Source organism: Sus scrofa, chromosome 14, assembly GCF_000003025.6.
Source record: "Sus scrofa isolate TJ Tabasco breed Duroc chromosome 14, Sscrofa11.1, whole genome shotgun sequence".
Classification (NCBI taxonomy): Eukaryota; Metazoa; Chordata; class Mammalia; order Artiodactyla; family Suidae; genus Sus; species Sus scrofa.
Window position 1 is genome coordinate 111,195,558 of NC_010456.5, and position 20,261 is coordinate 111,215,818.

The window sequence follows — 20,261 nt, forward strand, 5'->3', positions numbered from 1 at the left end:
ATTATTTTCTTGAGTTAAAATACCAGCAGGAATAAAGACATTTTGTGTGTGTGTGTGTGTGTGTGTGTAGAGGACCAGAGTTAGGAGACTTGTGTTCTGCTTTCTCCACTATTTGGGGACCAAACTTCTTCAAGTGCAAAGTAAGGGGTGGGGTTGCTCCCTTCCTTTTCCAGTTGCATTTTGTAAGAGAAATCAAAAAGCAAGCAAATAACTATTTTCTTCACCACAAAAAGAATTATGTATTGGGGGGTGAGAAGTATGTGTTGGAGGGAGGGGAATATATTCAAAATATCTGTAAGTCTCTGTCATTACTATTTTATAACAGTGGAAAAAACGAAATTATTGGAGAAGAAAATAATATCCTTGCTATTCAAAGCAACAACTGGTGTTCTTCTCTATATAATTCATTAACTGTTGAATTAATGATGTTATATTCTATTAATTATACATTATTAATAATACAAACTAAAAAATAACTAATCTGTTAATTGTATTCCATTGCTATTTTGAACTATTATGCAAGCCATTTTTGTGCACATGGTCTATTTTTCATTAATATAGCCTTATTACCAGAAAATTATAAATTAGATCCCTCCACCTCCCAAATTCACATTTAGCGCATTGACTTACTGCCAGCAAGCTCTATTATGCTTTTGGCATATTTCTCGCTTGTCATTAAAGTATTTTTTTATATTGTGGTAACTGTGCTATAAGGCTTTTCTATTTACTAACTTTTTCATGAATTTATGGCTTATCACTCCAAACAAAATGTAATATACTAGACCGTAAGCTCCTAACGAGCAGGAGGTATTTTCAATCACTTTCTGTTGCCTCATTCCTGCTAGGGTCCTGTGCCACTGATTTGACCTATGTCGTTCTCCTGAGCCCCGATTTCTTCTGGCTAGACAGGAAGCCATGATGCATACCTTCTGGAAAAGCTTGTCATCAGGCGTGGGGGTAGTGGTAGGGTGGCGGAAACCTCGGACCCGGTGCTCAAGGGACTTGTCATATGGGTAATTGGCCACTACTGCCCCTCCATGGAGATTGGCTGAAAGGACAAAGTTGAAGGAGCGGATCCACTGGATCACAGCCTGGGTCTCAGGTTCCACCTGAGGAGAGATGAGAGCCTGGTGGTAAAGCTGCAACTGGAAGTGACAAAGGGCTGTTCACATGAGTTTGTCAGGGAGTGGCCTGAGAGAGGACATGCCTGATGGGAAGTGGCCTGAGAACAGGACATGTCAGATAGGAAGTGGCCTGAGAGGATGGCATACCTGACAGGAAGTGGCCTGGGAAGACGACAGCAGGTCTGAATAAAGCAGAGTCCTACCAGATATGAGAAGTGCAGATGGGGAAATTTTGATCTTTTGCTTAATAGTTTTAACAATTAAAAGTGAATGCAACCCTTTTTCAAAAGGAAATCTCATATGGAACCCCAATATTCAAAATAGCTAAAAAGAGGTCATCCAGGGCAGTGAAACTATTATGCATGATACAAAACGGTGGATACATGTCCTGATGTATTTGCCCAAAGCCACAATGTACCAAAGAAAGAGTTAACCCTAATTAGGTAACTATGGACATTTGGGTGATAATAATGAGTTAATATAGGTTCATCAGGAGTTCCCATTGTGATGCAGTGGTTAACGAATCTGACTAGGAACCATGAGGTTGCGGGTTCGATCCCTGGCCTCACTCAGTGGGTTGGGGATCTGGCATTGCCATGAGCTGTGGTGTAGGTCGCAGACATGGCTCAGATCCCGCGTTGCTGTGGCTGTGGTGTAGGCTGGCGGTTACAGCTCTGATTAGATCCCTAGCCTGGGAACCTCCATATGCCACAGGTGTGGCCCTAGAAAAGACAAAAAGACCAAAAAAAAAAAAAAAGGGAAAAAAATATATAGGTTCATCATTGTAATAAATGATGTACCACTCTGGTTGGAGATGCTGATAATGCTGATGTATGGTAATGCTCTATACTTTCCACTCAATTTTACTGTGAAACTAAAACGGCTCAAAAATAAAGCCTATTTTGTTATTATTTTATTTTTTAGGGCCACACCCACAACATATGGAAGTTCCCAGGCTAGGTGTCAACTGGGAGCTGTAGCTGCCAGCCTGCACCACAGCCACAGCAGCGCCAGATCCAAGCTACGTCTGTGACTTATACCACAGCTCATGGCAATGCCAGATCTTTAACCCACTGAGGGAGGCCAGGGATCAAACCCATGTCTCATGGATACTGGTCAGATTCATTACCACTGAGCCACATTGGGAACTCCTAAAGCATATTTTTAAAAAGAGTGGAAACAAAGAGCAGTTTGAATTAGGGTAACATGGTTGGAGAACTCAGAGACCCAGATGGGCCTCTCTCTGGCAACAACGCAAGGGTTCCCCAATATACTCATGGCTCCAGTGGTTTCTGGAGCACCTCTATAGAAATGTAGGGCTCTAGTAAATATATCTGAAACGTTCTGGTTTACAGCAATGGTTTTCAACCTCCACCTTCCCCCAACACATCTGCTGTGATGCTGACACACAGCACACTTTTCTGTGCTCACATCCAAACGTCACGAATTAGAAGTAAATGTAAAATGGGCCAGCCTTGGCTAAACAGTGAGATTTTACTCTTTTCTTGCAGATTATATTGCTAGTGAGTGACAGTAGACTCTAAGGAAAGCCTTGAATTTATTGGACTTGCAGTATAAGTAAATAATGTACAGTCTTCATTGTTCTTCCTCCCCTCAGGATGGATGTGCTTAGGCCATGTGGTGTTAATGTGTTAGTGGCTCCTCCTGCATTAAAGGTCAGCTGTGAAGGCCCTTATCGCTTCCATCCCAAGGGAGACCAAATGAATAATGTTGAGTCTTACCCAGTAACAGTGGATATAATCCCAAAGGCAGCAGTCCTGCTCTGTGACCAGGCTCTGATGCTTTGAAGCAATACTTTCTCCATGCCCTAATTCTCTACCCATCCAGACAAGGCCAGTTTCTCTCCTTTAAGACTGTCTCATCAGGAGCAAGAGACTTCTCGTTGTCCTTTTTTTTTTTTTTTTTTTTTTTTGTCTTTTGAAGGCCGCACCAGCAGCATATGGGGGTTCCCAGGCTAGGGATTGAATCAGAGCTACAGTTGCCAGCCTACGCCACAGCCACAGCAACTCCAGATCCGAGCCATGTCTGTGACCTACATCATAGCTCACAGCAACGCTATAGCCTTAACCCACTGAGCGAGGCCAAGGATTGAACCCACTTCCTCTCCCCAGTCTCTAAATTGAGATATTCACAAATGGAATGTTTAAAACTAGCCCATACAGTGTAAGAAACAGGGTAACGGTGATGCTCCAGGGATGGCAGTACTTATTCCAGGGAGCAGACCCACCATTAGGATGAAACCATTCAGTTCCCAGGGGGTGGCATTACAGGCTTCCTAGGGAGAGAGGCCTGGGAGCACCAAACGGGATCCTTTGGTTGAGAAAGTAAGAGAAATGAGAGTACGGTGAAGTAGCCAAGGGTCCCACAGAAAGGAAAGAGGAAGAACTATAAGGTTGAGATGCCTTGAATCACTTTCTATAGTTAATTTTTGATAAGCATATAGTTCATCACATGTAGAGAGATTTCGCTATGGAATATTAAGAGGACACTTTTGACAGTTTAGTGTGTGTATAGAATGCTGGAAAAGGAGTCAGAAGACCTGGGTTCTGTTTTATTTTTTCTAATTTGTTATTATTTTTTGGCTCCACCTGCAGGATGTGGAAATTCCTGGGCCAAGGAGCAAACCCGTGTCACAGCAGCAACCGGAGCCACCGCAGTGACAATATCAGGTCCTTAACCTGCTGTGCCACAAGGGAACTCCCAGAAGACCTGGGTTTTAATGCTGAGTCCCTCAATTACTCACTGTGTGAGTTTAAATGATTTCATCCAGGAGTTCCCCTTGTGGTGCAATGAGATCAGCAGGGTCTTGGGACATGGGTTCGATCCCTGGTCTGGCACAAGGGTTAGGGATCTGGCATTGCTGCAGCTGCAGCTTGGATAGCAACTGTGGCTCGGACCTGATTCCTCGCCTGGAAGTTCCATATGCCATGGTGCAGCCAAAAAAAAAAAAATTATTTCATCTATAGGTAATATCTGTAAAATGGGGATGGATAACACTGCTTGATGCACTTATCACACAGTGTTATGATGATCAGCTGAAACCCTAGCTGAGAAAGAACTCTAAAACTGTAAAGTTCTGTGCAATGGTATGATACCACTTTTTCCTCCTTCACCACTGTCAACACTAACATCAAGTAGTCTGCATTCAGTGAAGGGCTCTATGCAGGGGAGGGAATAAATACAAAGAAGCTTATGATACAGTTACCACAGCTCTGGACAGATTAGCACAGAATTAAGTTGATGCTTGAGTTCCCTGGTGGCCAGGTGGGCCTAGTGGTTAGGACTCAGTGCTTTCACTGTTGGTGCCCGGGTTCACTGCCTGGTCTGGGAACTGAGATCCCACATTAAGTCGCTGCACACTGCAGCCAAAAACAAACACACACCAAAAAAAAGTGAATCTGAATTCTTGCTTATTTAGTTAATGTGAAGTTTGCGAGAAGAAAATCCAGATACTGATTTACCTGCTTCTGCAGGCAAACTTCACCTCTTACCTGACTTTTCCAGTTGTCTGGAAGGGGCAAGTGGTGGTTGGGGCCTCCGTTCTTCTCATTGTAGTAGATGTAGGTATTGAGATCGGGGAAGTTGCGGTTCAGGTCCACTCCATTTGCATTGTTCCTGCCAATCAGGTACCCAGAGATGTTCCGGCCCTAGTGGGAAAAGGGAGAGATGAAAGATGAAGGGTTTTTGTGTATTTGTTTTGTCTTTTGGGGGCTGTACTCGCAGCATATGGAGGTTCCCAGGCTAGGGGTCGAATCTGAGCTATAGCTGCTGGCCTACACCACAGCCACAGCAATGCAGCATCCAAGCCACGTCTGCGACCTACACCACAGCTCACGGCAACGGCAATGCTGGATCCTTAACCCAATGAGTGAGGCCAGGGATCGAACCCATGTCCTCATGGATGCTAGTCAGTTTCGTTAACCACTGAGCCACAACGATAACTCTGAAAGATGAAAGTTTCATACTGATTCCTCTATCTGAAGAACACTGTATAGTTCTATTTCTGCATTAGTTTGATCTATCAAATGATGTCACATTTTCCTCAACTCATCCTAAGTCCCAGGGGCATGGTTTCCCTGTAGACCATGTGCTGAAGGTAGAGATCCCAGGAGAAGGTCTAACAAAAGGAGGATGTTGCAGGATAATGGGAAACCCTACTTTTTTTTTTTTTTTGCTATTTCTTGGGCCGCTCCCACGGCATATGGAGGTTCCCAGGCTAGGGGTTGAATTGGAGCTGTACACCAGAGCCACAGCAACATGGGATCCGAGCCGTGACGGCAACCTACACCACAGCTCAAGGCAACGCTGGATCCTTAACCCACTGAGCAAGGCCAGGGATCGAACCCGCAACCTCATGGTTCCTAGTCGGATCTGTTAACCATTGCGCCACGACAGGAACTCCTGGAAACCCTACTTAAAAAAAATTTATTTAATCAGAATGGTAAAGGAATATGCAGCGAGAAAGTACACTTTTTCAGTTATATAGATATATTTCAGATTATTGTCCATTATAGGTTATTACAAGATAGTGAATATAGTTCCCTGTGCTCTACAGTAAATCCTTGTTGTTTGATCTATTTTATGTATAATAGTTTGTATCTGTTTATCTCAAATTCTTGATTTATCCCTCCCTTCTCCCTCTCCCCTTTGGTAATCATAAATTTGTTTTCTATCTGTAAGTCTGCTTCTGCTTTGCATATAGATTCACTTATATTTTTTTCTTTTTCTTTTAAAAATGGCCACAAAACTGTGGCATATGGAAGTTCCCAAGTTCCCAGGCTAGGAGTCTAACTGGAGCTGCAGCTGCCGGCCTAAACCACAGCCACAGTCACATGGGATCCAAGCTGCATTTGTGACTTACACCACAACTCAGGGCAATGCTGGATGCTTAACCCAGTGAACAAGGCCATGGATCGAACCCACATCCTCATGGCTACTGGTCGGGTTCTTAACCCACTGAGCTGTGACAGGTACTCCTCTAACTTACTTCACTTAGTCTGATATTCTCAAAGTCCATCCATGCTGCTGCAAATGGCAATATTCCATTCTTTTTTATGACTGAGTAATATTCCAGCCATAAGCAGACAATTATTTATTTTCTTAAACCAACTGTCTGTTGATGGGCACTTGGTTATTTAGATGTTTTGGCTACTATGAATAGCACTGCTATGAGCACTGGGTATATGTATCTTTTCAAGTAAGTTTTCATCTTTTCTAGATAGATGCCTAGGAATGGGATTGCTGGATCATATGGTAGCTCTATTTTCAGTTTTTTAAGGAACCTCCGTACTGTCTTCCATAGTGGCTGTACCAAATTACATTTCCACCAACAGTGTAGAAGGGTGGGAACCCCTATTTTTAAAAAAACAGCTTTATTGAGATATATCTTACATACTATAACATTCCCTCATTATATGTGTACAATTCAATGCATTTTAGCATGCTTACAGATTGTACAACCATTCCCACAATTTGAGAATATTTCTATCGTCCTGAAAAGAAACCTCATGCCTATTTGCAGTCACTCTAACTTTTACTCCAGCCCTAAGTAATCACTTTCTGTCTCTATGGATTTGCCTTTCTGGACATTTTGATAAGTGGGATATATACAGTGTGTTAGGCTTTTTTCACTGGGCAGAATGTTTTTGAGGTTCCCCCATGTTGTAGCATGTATCAGTACTTCAATCCCTTTTATTTCCAAATAATTCCACTACATGGATTTAACACATTTTGTTTATCCACTCGCCAGTTAATAGACTGTTTAAGTTTCCTAGGGCTGCTGTAACAAATTACCACAAGGCTAGAGTCTGAAATCAAGAGGTCAGCAGGGGCATGCTCTCTGAATGCTTTAAAGAAAGATCCTTTGACTCTTCCAGTTTCTGGTGGCTGTTGGCAATCCTTGGTGTTCCTCGGCTTCTAGACACATCACTGCAATCTCTACTTCCGTCTTTACATGGCCTTCTCCCCACTGTGTTGTGTCTTTGAAACAAATGGTTTTCTTCTTATAAGGACACCAGTCACAGCTGACTTACTCTCCCTAATCCAGTATGACTTCATTTAAACGTCATTGCATAGGCAAAGACCCTGTTTCTAAATAAGATCACATTCACAGGTTCCAGGTAGACATGTACTGGAGGGGGCCAGAGGGATACTATGAAACCCATTATACGGTTTGCTTCTACTTTTTGGCTATTGTGAATAATGCTGCCATGAACATTGTGTACAAGTGTTTGTGTGAACACATGTTTTCATTTCTAGTTATCTAATAGTAGGGATTGCTGGATCATAAGGTAAGCTCATACTTAACTTTTTCAGAACCTGCTAAACTGTTTTCTAAGGCAGAAACCACCCCTGTGCCCCCCTCTTTATTTGTTTGTCCCTTAAGATCCATGAGCAATAACAACTTCCTGGATCCCTTAATCTCTCTCTGCTCACATTTCACATTTCATCATGTATTCACACATTCATTCATCCATTTAATCATTCCACATCTATTTCAGTCCTTCAAAGCCTTCTGGCAGATACTAAGGAAAGAGATGGGACATTATCCTAGCTTTCTAGGAATTCATGGTATATGTGGGGAGATAGATATATACAAAAATACTTAAAATACATGAAATAGTGGAATAGAGCTGAGGTCACAAGCCCTTACACAACTGAAATTCAATTTGATATTCTGTTTGGTATTAGAGCAAGGAAACAGTGTCCACTGAAGCCCTGTGGACTGGGAGCGGGGAGCCTAAACTGGTGGCCGGTCCTGGAAGCAGGGGAACAATGGGTCCTAGAAGGCTACACACTCAATGATGTACCACTACCACTCTCATATTTTTCTAAGAACTCTTTATTATTCTCAGATTTCTCTATTTTTCATGGCATTGTGCTCATATTTTATTCTTAGATCTCCTTAAGAACATTTTTTTGACACTCTCTTAAGTTTCCTGTATCAATTTTGTTCCAGTGGAAAACATTTATATGATTTTTTTCCATTTGGAGTTTGACTTTTCACTCCAGTGAGGTAATGATTTTCATTATGCTTACAGGGGTCTCCTCTGCTTGCTCATGTATAACCATGAGACTCATAACAGTCCATATTAACAGTTATGATAATTTACCTGTCAGCTGGAGTTCCCGTCATGGTGCAGCAGGAACCAAGCATCAAACTAGGAACCATGAGGTTGAGGGTTCGATCCCTGGCCTCGCTCAGTGGGTTAAGGATCCAGCGTTGCCATAAGTTGTGGTATAGGTCACAGATGTGGCTCGGATCTGGTGTTGCTGTGTGTAGGCCAGCGGCTACAGCTCCGATTAGACCCCTAGCCTGGGAACCTCCATATGCCATGGGTGTGGCCCTAAAAAGACAAAAAGACCAAAAAAAAAAAAATGTACCTGTCAGTCAACTTACTACTAACACTGGGTCATTAGTTAGGCTGGTAGGTAAGGACTTCCCTTAACAGAAAGATCCCATGAACAGGGTTGGTTTATTAGTTTCCTATTACAGGGCAATTATAAATGACCACAACCTTAGTGGCTTAAACTTGCACTATCTAGATAGATCTTACACTTTTGGAGGTCAGAAAACAGAAAGGGGTCTCACAAAACTAAAATCAAGGTATCAGCAGGGCTGTGTTCCTTCTGAAGTCTCAGGGGAATCTGTTTCCTGACTTTTCCAGCTTCTAGCCAGACATGTTCCCTGACTCATGCATGGTCCCTTCTTTCATCCTCAAAGCCAGCAGCATAACGTCTTCAAATCTCTCTTTGACGATGATTTTCTGTCTCCCTCTTCCACATTTCAAGGACCCCTGTGATTGGTTACACAGGACCCACCCAAATAATCCAGGATATTTTAAGGTCCTTTGATGAACAACCTTAATTCTGTCTGTAACCTTTGCCACATAACCTAACATATTCACAGGTTCCAGGAGTTAGGACTTGATCATCTTTGGGAGGTGCAGCAGTATTATTCTGCCTTACCTACAGGTAGCTTCACATTTTGGTGGCCAGGCAGGTCTTCCCTAGGTAGCCATATGGACAGGTTTCCTCTGGGTATGGCAGGTATCTCTGGGAGTTTGAGAACCTGATGGGTCCTCTCTTGGGTTCAGGTTCAAGATCTGCTCCCCTTGAACTCATACATAGCAGGTGAGCAGAGGTGACTGGCTCCCCAGAGATGGCTCTAGGATGCAGTGGGCTGGCAGGGTATTCCCCATTTCCCCCTCCCCGACCTCATCCCCAAAAGGATGTGGGCAGGTCTGAGGTGCTTCTCCAGTCTCCCCACGGCAATTCAGGTAAGGACCACTAGGACAGCAGCCAGGCTGGGTTCTCCCCCGCACCCCTTTTGAATTGGCTTGCTCTTTTGGAAACTCAAGTCTTGAGGCACATTAATGTCCACCTCTCTGATTTCCAGTGTGTGTGGGGGTAATGGGGACTATGTTTTCTTTTTTCATTTGTTGAGTCATGTCCGCAGGAGACTGTAAGACTGAAAGGGTCAGATTTGTATTTGGTTCAATATCTTGGCTCCATTTCCCGCTCTGCTTCTTCTCACCCCCCAGCCCTATCCTCAAGCAGCTTTAAAATGGGATGGGTTATTAGAGGAGAGATGCTGTGGGGTTCTAACTTGTATGGGATGGAGCCCCACTAGTATGGGTCAGATTCATGAAATCAGAGCATGGAGGGTGGTTGCCAGAGGCTGGGAGGAGGGGAAATGAGAAGTTACTAGCAAAGGGGCATCAAATTTTTTTTTTAAACCTTTATTATATATATATATATATTTATTTATTTATTTATTGCCTTTTCTAGGGCCACTCCCGCAGCATATGGAGGTTCCCAGGCTAGGGGTCTAATCGGAGTTGTAGCCGCTGGCCTACACCATGGCCATGGCAACGTGGGATCTGAGCTGTGTCTGTGACCTACACCACAGCTCATGGCAATGCCAGATCCTTAACCCACTGAGCAAGGCCAGGGATCGAACCGGCAACCTCATGGTTCCTAGTCGGATTCGTTAAACACTGCGCCACGACGGGAACTCCAGCATCAAGTTTTGATTGAACAGGATAGATAAATTCTGCAGATCAGCTGTACAAAGTTGTACTTACAGTCTACAATACTGTACTGGGCACTTAAAAACTTTGTTAAGAGGGTAGCTCTCATTTTGGGTGCTCTTACCACAATAAAACAAAATTTTAAAAAGTAAAAGTACAACATTATAAGTCAACTGTGCTTCAGTTTTTAAAAAAGTGGTGGTTTAGTCTTAAACACAAAAAGACTTTCGAGACTACTCTCAAACATATTTTTATGTTTGTTCGTTTTTGCTTTTTTAGGGCCATACCCAAGGCATAGGGAGGTTCCCGAGCTAAGGGTCAAATCGGAGCTACAGGTGCCAGCCTACGCCAGAGCCACAGCCACACCAGATCCGAGCTGTGTCTGCGACCTACTCCCCAGCTCACGGCAATGCTGGATCCTTAACACACTGAGTAAGGCCAGGGATCGAACCCACAACCTCATGGTTCCTAGTCAGATTCATTTCTGCTGCACCCACAACAGGAACTCCTCAAACAAAATTTTAAGTGGGAAAAAAACCTCTTTAATTTATACCCCCCTCCAAAAAAACCCTCCAAACAAACCAGGTTTAAACACAGTTTTAAAGGAATATATCCATGTTTACTGCAGATGCCTGGCCTCATTGCTGAGAATTCTAATTCAGTAGACTGTCATGGGGGATGGGGGGACCACGGCATTTATATTTCAAAAATCTTCACCTACACCTGATACACAGCCACAAAAGAATTGCTGATTTAAAGTCAGGCACACTAAAACTTTGAATTTTTGTTAGGAAATAAAGTAAAAGCTCATAAACATTTTTTCTTATTTGCCCCCTGCAAAATGTGACTCTAAAATAATTAAAAAGCTGATAAAGGAAAAAAACCACTACAGAAATATAATAAAGAATCTAGAACTAACCCACCTCCTTGCAATTCTGAGAAAAGCTCCTTCTTTGTCTTTTCCCCCCAAACGCGAATGGAAGTATAGTGTGGGAGGAAGCAGAATATTTAGGGTTTGAAGCTAAAAGTTTGGGGAAGAAGGGCTATTTTGCAAGATCCCTTCACACCTGTTTAGTATTTCCCAGTTGACCCCATGTGGTCCCTGCTATTGCCCCACCGACCCTCACAATGACACGGAGAGGTCAACTGGAAAGGCGCCTCGGAGGGAAGCAGAGCACAGAGAGAACCCGCATCCATTGCTTAGGGCGCTACAGGGCTGAAGCCAAGACTTCATGCTTTCTCAGGTTTTTGCTCTATCACATCGTGGCATTTGTAGTGGGACAGACCTTGTCCCCTGGCTTTTCCTTGCTGCCTAAGAGGGCTCTGATCTCCGCAGGGCCTACCCCCCCCCCCCCCCGGGCTCCGTACCTGGGCAGCAGCCACCTCGTAGCCATCAGGGTTCATGGACGGCAGGATGTGAATGCGCGTGCTCTCCACCAGCCGGACGATCCGCTGGTTCCCGTTTCGGAACTCCTCGCACAGGAACTCCGACAACTGCAGCAGCAGCTCACGGCCCAGCACCTCATTGCCATGCATGTTCCCCACATACTTGACTTCTGGTTCCACTGCCAGCGGGAGAAACAGACATAGGGAGATTTTTTAAAAAGTTGGGGGAAGTTTGCAAGCGCCAGTGATTCCTAACAATGCAAAGGTCGTTCTTTTTGTCAGTAATGAATAAAAGAAAGCCTCGTGCTATTGTTAGGTCTTTTCTGATAATCCATGTGCCTCCTTTGAACAAACTGCAACTACAAATGCTATCAAAATTCATGCCAGGGATAAAAATGTCTACTATTTATTGAACCCCTTCTGTGTACTAGGCATTTATGTTCTTGCGAATCTTCAAGAAAACCTGTGAAGCAGGCATTATTAGCCTTAGGATGAGGGTCCTGAGAAGGAGTTCAGTAATTTATCAGAGGTCATCCAGCTGATTAATAACAGGGATCAAAGGAGTTCCTGTCATGGCTCAATGGTTAACGAATCCGACTAGGAATCATGAGGTTGCGGGTTCAATCCTTGGCCTTGCTCAGTGGGTTGAGGATCTGGCATAGCCGTGAGCTGTGGTGTGGGTCACAGAGGCGGCTCGGATCCTGCGTGGCTGTGGCTCTGGTGTAGGCCGGTGGCTACAGCTCCGATTGGACCCCTAGCCTGGGAACCTCCATATGCCACAGGAGCGGCCCAAAAAATAGCAAAAAGACAAAAAAAAAAAAAAAAAGGGGGGGGGGATCAAAGCCAAGGTGGCATGGAGGTAGCTTGATGCCTTTCAGAGACAAATCTTTTCAGGATAAGGATGGTATTTTCCCAAGATCTGCTGGCCTAAAGTTCTCTAGGTTATAGCACCACAGTTCTTAATCATACCAGTTGAAAATTTAATTTTCCTCATTCTCAGGAAACTAAAATCTCCCCTCATATCTGAGAATGCCGTGTCTTGAGACACAGAGTAGGAAGGAGTCTACATGTGTTGCATTCCTAAGTCTTTTCTTTGGCTGTGTTAACTGTTCGGTTGAAGTAAGAAGTGAGGTCATGAGCACAACCAGGGGTGCTCCGGGTGGGAAAATCAACCAGCCCCAGAAGGAGCTCAAGAAGCTGTTCAAGCGGCGGTGGGTGTTGAGCCGGGAGCAGTGACTGAAGCACCGTGTGGTCAGAGCCGTGATACAGGAAGGGCTGATCACACGGCACCACCTCAGGAAGTGGGCGTCAACATTCCTCCATCTGGGAAGAAGTGCAGAAAACTCCTCCAGCAGATCTGGCTTGCACAGAAAGAGAAAGCAGCAATGGAAGTGGAAGCCCTCTATGAACTAGCTAGCACTAGAAATTCAGAGCCAAAATTGAAAACGAAGACAAAAGCCCCCCAGGATGTAGACATGGAGGACCTCACAAATCAGAGCTGATTGCACACCCCTCGCGCCAAAAGATTCTCAGCTGGAGACAGGAGAAGACTCCATGGTCGTTTCAAAGGACTTTGGAGAAGGCGTTGCTCCTTTTCACTCTCCCCAGGGTCCTCTTCCCGGATGGCCTAGTGACCTGACGTGAAGGGGTGTATTGAGAGGAAGAGGGTGGAAAAGAAAGATTGGAGAGGGAGGGGGGTTCCTGGTCAGTCCGCTCTATTCGTAATAAAGCCCTAGAGTTCTCACTGAAAAAACAAACAAAAGAAGTGAGGTCATGAAAAGAGCCTCGAGAATCACTTAAAGAAAATCATTCCTGGAGTTCCCACTGTGGCACGCTGGGATTGTTGGCGTCTTGGGAGCACTGGGAGGCAGCTTCGATCCCCAGCCTGCACAGCGGATTAAGGATCTGGTTGTTGCTGCAGCTACAGCTTAGATCCAACTGTGGCTCAGATCTGATCCCAGGCCTGGAAACTCCATGTGCTGGAGGAAGGTCGGGGGAAGAAAAAAAAAAAGAAAATCATTCTTGTCCCTTTTGAAAAGGAAGGAGAAAAGCTCTTTCCAAGTGAGTTACCTTCTACCCAACACTCTCCTGCCTCCATAACTTTTCTGAGTCTCTACCTCTTCATCACCGCATGTCTAAGTCCCCCTCACTGTCCTCCTAGGCTCATTTCAAATGCTCCTTACTCCACCAAGCCATCCGAGTTTTCCTTGCTGGGAGAGAACTCGCTGCTGAATGTCCCTGTGATGACACTTAAACCTCCGACTGTGACTTTTGCCCAATTTTGTACATGTCCTATTTCCTTTCCTTTGGACCTGGGCTTTGAAATGTATGCCATTTTTAATTTTCTTTAGGATACAATCCATTGTTATTTATCTTGGTAAAGATATAGCAATCTTTCCCAAAGGCATGTCTATAACCCATAAGGATTGTATGGTAGATTTTCCATCATGTGCATCCTTTAATTTTTGCATATTTCTTTCCTCTTACTATGTCTTGCTTACTTTTCTTGTTAGGTTATCTCTTCTTTTAGAAAGGATGGTGACAGATGGAAGGTAGCATTCTTCAACATCCTTGCTCAGCAAAATAAAATTTGGAAAATATATTTTCGTCCCCTCGAATCTCTCTTATTCACTAAAAATTGTATATATATGTAACTGTGTCTGTTTAACGCCTGTGAAATCCAAAAGTCTGAGAATCACGGTGCTATAGATCACCTAGCAAAGTGCTGTGCTCTTAGCAGGTGCTCTATGTAAAATGCATTTGTCTCTACTTTCCATAAATCCAGAATACAGCCACATCTCCTAACAACCACTGCCGTCATTCTGGTTCAAGCCCTCGCATTCGAGTGCCTGGATTTTTACAATAAATCTCCTACTTAAACTCCTTGCATCTGCCCAGCCATTCAAGTCTATTCTCCTGAGTCAGCAGTTGGCAAACTTTTCCTGTAAAGGACCAGACAGTAAATCCTTTGGGCTTCATAGACTATTGCGCCCTTTTTTTTTTTTTTTTTTTTCGTTTTGCCTTTTCTAGGGCTGCACCCACAGCATATGGAGGTTCCCAGGCTAGGGGTCCAATCTGAGCTATAGCCGCCAGCCTACGCCACAGCCACAGCAACTCGGGATCCAAGCTGCGTCTTCGATCTACACCACAGCTCAAGGCAACGCTGGATCCTTAACCCACTGAGCAAGGCCAGGGATCGAACCTGCAACCTCATGGTTCCTAGTCGGATTCGTTAACCACTGAAATCCTGGACTATTGCGTCTTTGTTGAAGGCACTCAGTGCTTCCCGTGAAAACAGACATAGATGATACAAAAACAAATGGGTATGACTGTGTTTCTGGGAAACTTTATTTACTAAGACAGATAGCTAGTCCTCAAGGTTCTAGTTTGCTGACCCTTGTTCTGATAGATCTTTTAAAAATTTGAGTAAGATCATGCACTCTTCTGCTTAAAACCCCCAGTGGCTTCTCACTTCACTCAGAGCAGAAACCAAAACTTCTGCAAAGGCCTGTCAGGCCCCATGGGAATGCCTCCTACCTTAGACTCCCGACAGCTCTGCTGACCTGGCTTTTCCACCGTTCACTCTGCCGAAGCCACAGGGGCCTCCTTGATCCTCACACACGCCAAGCACAGTCCTGCTCCTCCTCTGTCTGCAGTGTTTTCCTTCCCAATACCAATACGGCACCTCCATCACGTGCTCAAAAAGCACCTCAAACGTTTCCTAAAAAGCAACAACCCCATCCCCCGACTCAACCCACAATCCTCCACGGCTCCCCCTTTCTCCTTCCTGGTTTCTTTTTCTCAGTGGCACTTCTTTTCTTTTTTTCTTTTTTTTTTAATTTTTGTCAGATGCTCTTTTATTTTTTTATTTTTTTTAAATTTTTTTTTTTTGTCTTTTTGCCATTTCTTGGACCGCTCCTGCGGCATATGGAGGTTCCCAGGCTAGGGGTCTAATCGGAGCTGTAGCCACCAGCCTACGCCAGAGCCACAGCAACGTGGGATCTGAGCCGCGTCTGCAACCTACACCACAGCTCACGGCAACGCCGGATCGTTAACCCACTAAGCAAGGGCAGGGATTGAACCCTCAACCTCATGGTTCCTAGTCGGATTCATTAACCACTGCGCCACGACGGGAACTCCTCAGTGGCACTTATTTTCATCTGATATAACACATATTTTACTTAGTTGCCCATTTATCGCCAGCCTTACGCTGCTAGAATGAAGCCCTGAGGGCAGGGTCTCTGTGGTCTATTCAGAGTCTATCAAAGCGCTGGAGTAAATAATCAGGAATATCTGTGGGATAATTAAGGAATGAATGAAAAGAATGAATGGATGGACAGCTAAAGTACAGAGAAAAGAGGGATTAGGGAGTCAGAAGAGCAGGAAAAGCTTCAGGAAAAGCCTTCGATGCTAGAAAGCAGAGGAGCCACCAAGGAAGGGGCATGGAGTGAGGGGCTAAGCCTCAAGGTTCATTAGCACCCACAAGCTGCCACAATGAACACACAACCCGAGCAAAAGCAGTGCTTGCTCTGCAAGCATAGCTTCAAAGCAAGGCCCTGCCCTCACCTCGACTTCCCTGAGCCAGTCTCCCACCCCTGCACTGCACCTGCCCTCCCCACTGGCCACGCAATATTCTGAAACTCATGGACAGAATCCACTGGGTGTGAAGTTGTCATTGAAGGTTTTTAAGCAAGGGAGAGAGGGGATTAAATCCATATTTGGGCATCTGGCATCTGGGTCTTAAACGAAAGGTTTGGAGAGTGGCGGCAGTTAAGAGTTAGGGGAACAGTCCGAAGCCTTGAGCAAGAATTTAGCCAGATGGTAATGGGATTTGGGCTGGAGGGAAGGGTGTGGAATGGAGAGGAAAAGAGAGATTTGAGGGTGACAGTTTGAAGCAGGAACTGACATACCTGAATGTCACAACTGCTGTAAATGAAGCCATAAGGAATGAGAAACAAATGTCCATCAATAAACAAACAGTGCGACATAACCATGCAACCATGGACTATTATGCAGCACGTAACAATAACGTAGATCTACATTTAGAGACACAGATACTATTCATCAAAGACTATGAGATGAGAAAAGCAAGTATAATATGATTCCATTTTTATATAAAACTATGTATGTGTGTGTTTGAGGGAGGTGGCTTAAACATGCATAGAAGAAAGTCTAGAAGAATATGCATCAATATGTCAACAACGATCAGCTGTGAGTGGCGGGATTATGGTGAGGTTTTTTTTTCCTTATCTAACTGCTATTTTTATCTAAACATGGATTCCTTGAATAATAGAGACAATCTAACAAAAAAGAATGAAATGAATATCCTAGACCTCAAACTCTCTCCAGGACCCCATACTCTTATCATACTGTCATTCCCCAAAGGGATACCCTTAAACTCTTGTACGTTTCCTGGCAGAACTAGAAGGGCTGGTCCTCCGGAGGCATTAGCTAGGGGCGGGCAGAAGAGGAGCCAGAAGGGAGAAAGAAGGGTAACGGGAGGGAAAGCACGGGGGATGGAATGGAAGCAGGGAGCGAGACTCACCTTTTACCAATAAGGTCTTGAGCAAACAGAACCCAAGGAGGAGGAACAGACTGGAGCCTGCCTTGGGCTTGGAACCCCCCAGAGGCAGGGGCCTTTTGAGGGCTAAGCTAGGAAATATGTGGCCCAGGCTGAGGAGGTGGTGATACACAATGGGGGAAGGAGTCCACGGACTCCCGGACACTACCCCAGTTACCGGATTGGGAAGGGAAGGGTCCTACCCCCCACACACTTGAAGACCTGCTCAGGGCTTACAGGGCTCGTGGTTTCCAGGGTAGTCACTGAATTCCAGCACGTAGAGGTGTCTCCCCTTCACGCTGCGCCCGATGCTGTAAACCCGAGTGATGTAGGGGCATTCGTTGTGCACCTTGTACAGCGTTCGCACGAGGTCATCATAGCGGTGGTGGCGAAAGGTCACCGGGGCAACCAACTTGAAGAGAAGGAGGTGGAGGAAGATTGCGACCAGGTCTGACATCTTGCTGGGCTTTTTCAGAGAGTCACTAAAACGGACCCCACTTCTTCCACTAACCAGTCAGAATCCGAGGGCCAAGCTCGTCCTAGTTTCCCCTCCAGTAAACACCCGTGTAATGGGACCCAGGAAAGAAAGTTCAAAACGGTCTCTCCTGAGCCAGAAATTATTTGTGTGGCTCTGGAATAGCTGCTCATCTCCCCTCCCCCATCGCCCAGCCTCTCCTAATCCCCGAAAACCCTTTGAAAGGTTTTTGCACTTACCCAGATTGGGCAGTTTCACTGATTCTGGTTTACTGATTAACCGGATTGTAAACAGGCTTCAATAAATAGTTGCTTATAACCCTTTGATTCCCAGAGAATTTTGAGAAACTTGGCCCTATTTTAAAGCACAGAGAGGAGTATTAAAATAGAGTACTCTGTTCTTTTGATTCACCCTGCATCCTATCTTTCTGAAGCATGGCTCTGTCTTGGCCTTTTTCTCCTCAAACATCTTTCAACTGATACCACTAAGAAAATGAAAAGATGAGCCACAGGTTGGAAGAAAATAATTGCCACTCATATATCTGACAATATATCCAGAATAAATCAAGAACTCTTACAACCCAATTTAAAAGTGGGCACAAGCTCCCAAAGCAACAGAAATAAAAGCAAAAAGAAACCAGTGGGACCTAATCAAACCAACAAGCTTTTGCACAGCAAAGGAAACCAAAAAGAAAACAAAAAGACAATTTATGGAATGGGAGAAAATAGTTTCAAATGATGCAACTGACAAGGGCTTAATCTCTAAAATACACAAACTACTCATACAACTCAACAGCAAAAAAGCCAAAAACCAATTGAAAAATGGGCAAAAGATCTGAATAGACATTTCTCCAAGGAAGATATACAGATGGCCAACAGGCACATGAAAATATGCTCAATGTCACTGATTATTAGAGAAATGCAAATCAAAACTACCATGAGACACCATCTCACACCAGTCAGAAGGGCCATCATTAATAAGTCCACAAATAACAAATGCTGGAGGGGGTGTGGAGAAAAGTGATGGGAATGTAAGCTGGTACAACCTCTATGGGGAATGGGAATGTAAGCTGGTGGGAATGTAAGCTGGTACAACCACTGTGGGGAACAGTATGGAGGTACCTTATGAGCCAGAACTACCATATGAGCCAGAAATCCCACTCTTGGGCATATATCTGGACAAAAGTTTCCATAAAAAAGACACATGCACCTGTATGTTCATTGCAGCACTATTCACAATAGCCAAGACATGGAAATAACCTAAATGTCCGTCGACAGACAATTGGATTACGAAGATGTGGTATATATACATAATGGAATACTAATCAGCCATCAAAAAGAACAAAATAATGCCATTTGCAGCAACAGGAGGGAACTAGAGACTCTCATACTGAGTGAAGTAAGTCAGAAAGAGAAAGACAAATACCATATGATATCACATATCTGGAATCTAATATATGCCACAAATGAACCTTTCCACAGAAAAGAAAATCATGGACTTGGAGAATAGACTTGTGGTTGCTAATGGGGAGAGGCTGGGGGAGAAAGAGGGGGAGGGAGTGGGATGAATGAGGAGCTTGGGTCAATAGATGCAGACTATTGCCTTTGGAATGGACTAGCAATGAGATCCTGCTGTGTAGCACTGGGAACTATGTCTAGTCACTTACAATGGAGCCTGATAATGTGCGAAAATAGAATGTGTACATGTATGTGTAACAGGGTCACCATGCTGTACAGTAGAAAATTGACAGAACACTGTAAACCAGCTATAATGGAAAAAAGTAAAAATCATTATACAATAAAAAAATGTGGGCAAAAGATCTGAATAGATATTTTACTGAAGTAGATTCATGAATTACTAATAAACACATGAAAGATGTTCAACGTTATTGGTCACTGAGGAAATGCAATTTAAAACCACAATGAGATACCACTTCATAGCCACTAGAATGGCTATATTCAAAAAGACACAATAAGTGTTGTTGAGAATAGGGAGAAACTAGAACCCTAACCAACATATCATCGATGGGAACATAAATAGTGCAGCCACTTTAGAAAACAGTTTTGCAGTTTCTTAAAAGTCTGAACATATATTTACTACACAACCCAGCTATTTCACTCTGAGATATCTACCCATGAGAAACGAAAATACATGCCCACACAAAAACTAGTTATGTGAATGTTCATAGCAGTATTATTCACAATGAATGAAGAGTGGACACAATCTAAACATCCATTACCTGGTGGATGAACAAAATATGGTGTATTCATAGGATGGAATATCATTTCACAATGAAAAGTACTGATATTGTACAAGATGGGTGAACATTAAAAATATTACACTCAGTGAAAGACAAAAGGTCACAGATCATAGGATTCAGTTCATATGAGATGTTTAGAGAAAAACATAATAGAGACAGAAAAGTAAATTAGAGGTTAGATTGGGGTGATTGTACAACTCTGTACATATACTAAGATTCACCAAATTATAAATGGGAAGCAGATGAATTTTATGTCATACAAATTATATCTCAATAAAGTTTTTCGTTTTTTTGGTTTTTTTTTCATTTTTGGCCGTCCTGCGGCACATGGAACTTCCAGGCCAGCATCAGATCCGAGCCATAGTCATGACCTAAGCCAAAGCTGTGGCAATGCCAATTCCTT

At 43.9% G+C, this 20,261-nt stretch overlaps 1 protein-coding gene and 1 pseudogene across 2 annotated transcripts in view; one reads left to right on the plus strand and one right to left on the minus strand.

Annotated features, from left to right (window-relative positions):
- Positions 1 to 17,821, minus strand: part of CPN1 (carboxypeptidase N subunit 1) — a 30,589-nt gene extending 12,768 nt beyond the window's left edge. The window contains exons 1-4 of one of the 2 annotated variants that reach the window (XM_003483537.3): positions 17,361 to 17,821; positions 11,546 to 11,742; positions 4,637 to 4,792; positions 927 to 1,109 (exon numbers count right to left, since the gene is read on the minus strand). In XM_003483537.3, the coding sequence (XP_003483585.1) occupies positions 927 to 1,109; positions 4,637 to 4,792; positions 11,546 to 11,742; positions 17,361 to 17,580 (756 nt within the window). In that variant the 5' untranslated portion in view covers positions 17,581 to 17,821. Of the gene's footprint in view, positions 1 to 926; positions 1,110 to 4,636; positions 4,793 to 11,545; positions 11,743 to 15,100; positions 15,230 to 17,360 lie in introns of those variants that run through there. The other variant, XM_021073052.1, reaches the window with a different exon arrangement.
- Positions 12,401 to 13,428, plus strand: LOC106506107 (annotated as a pseudogene).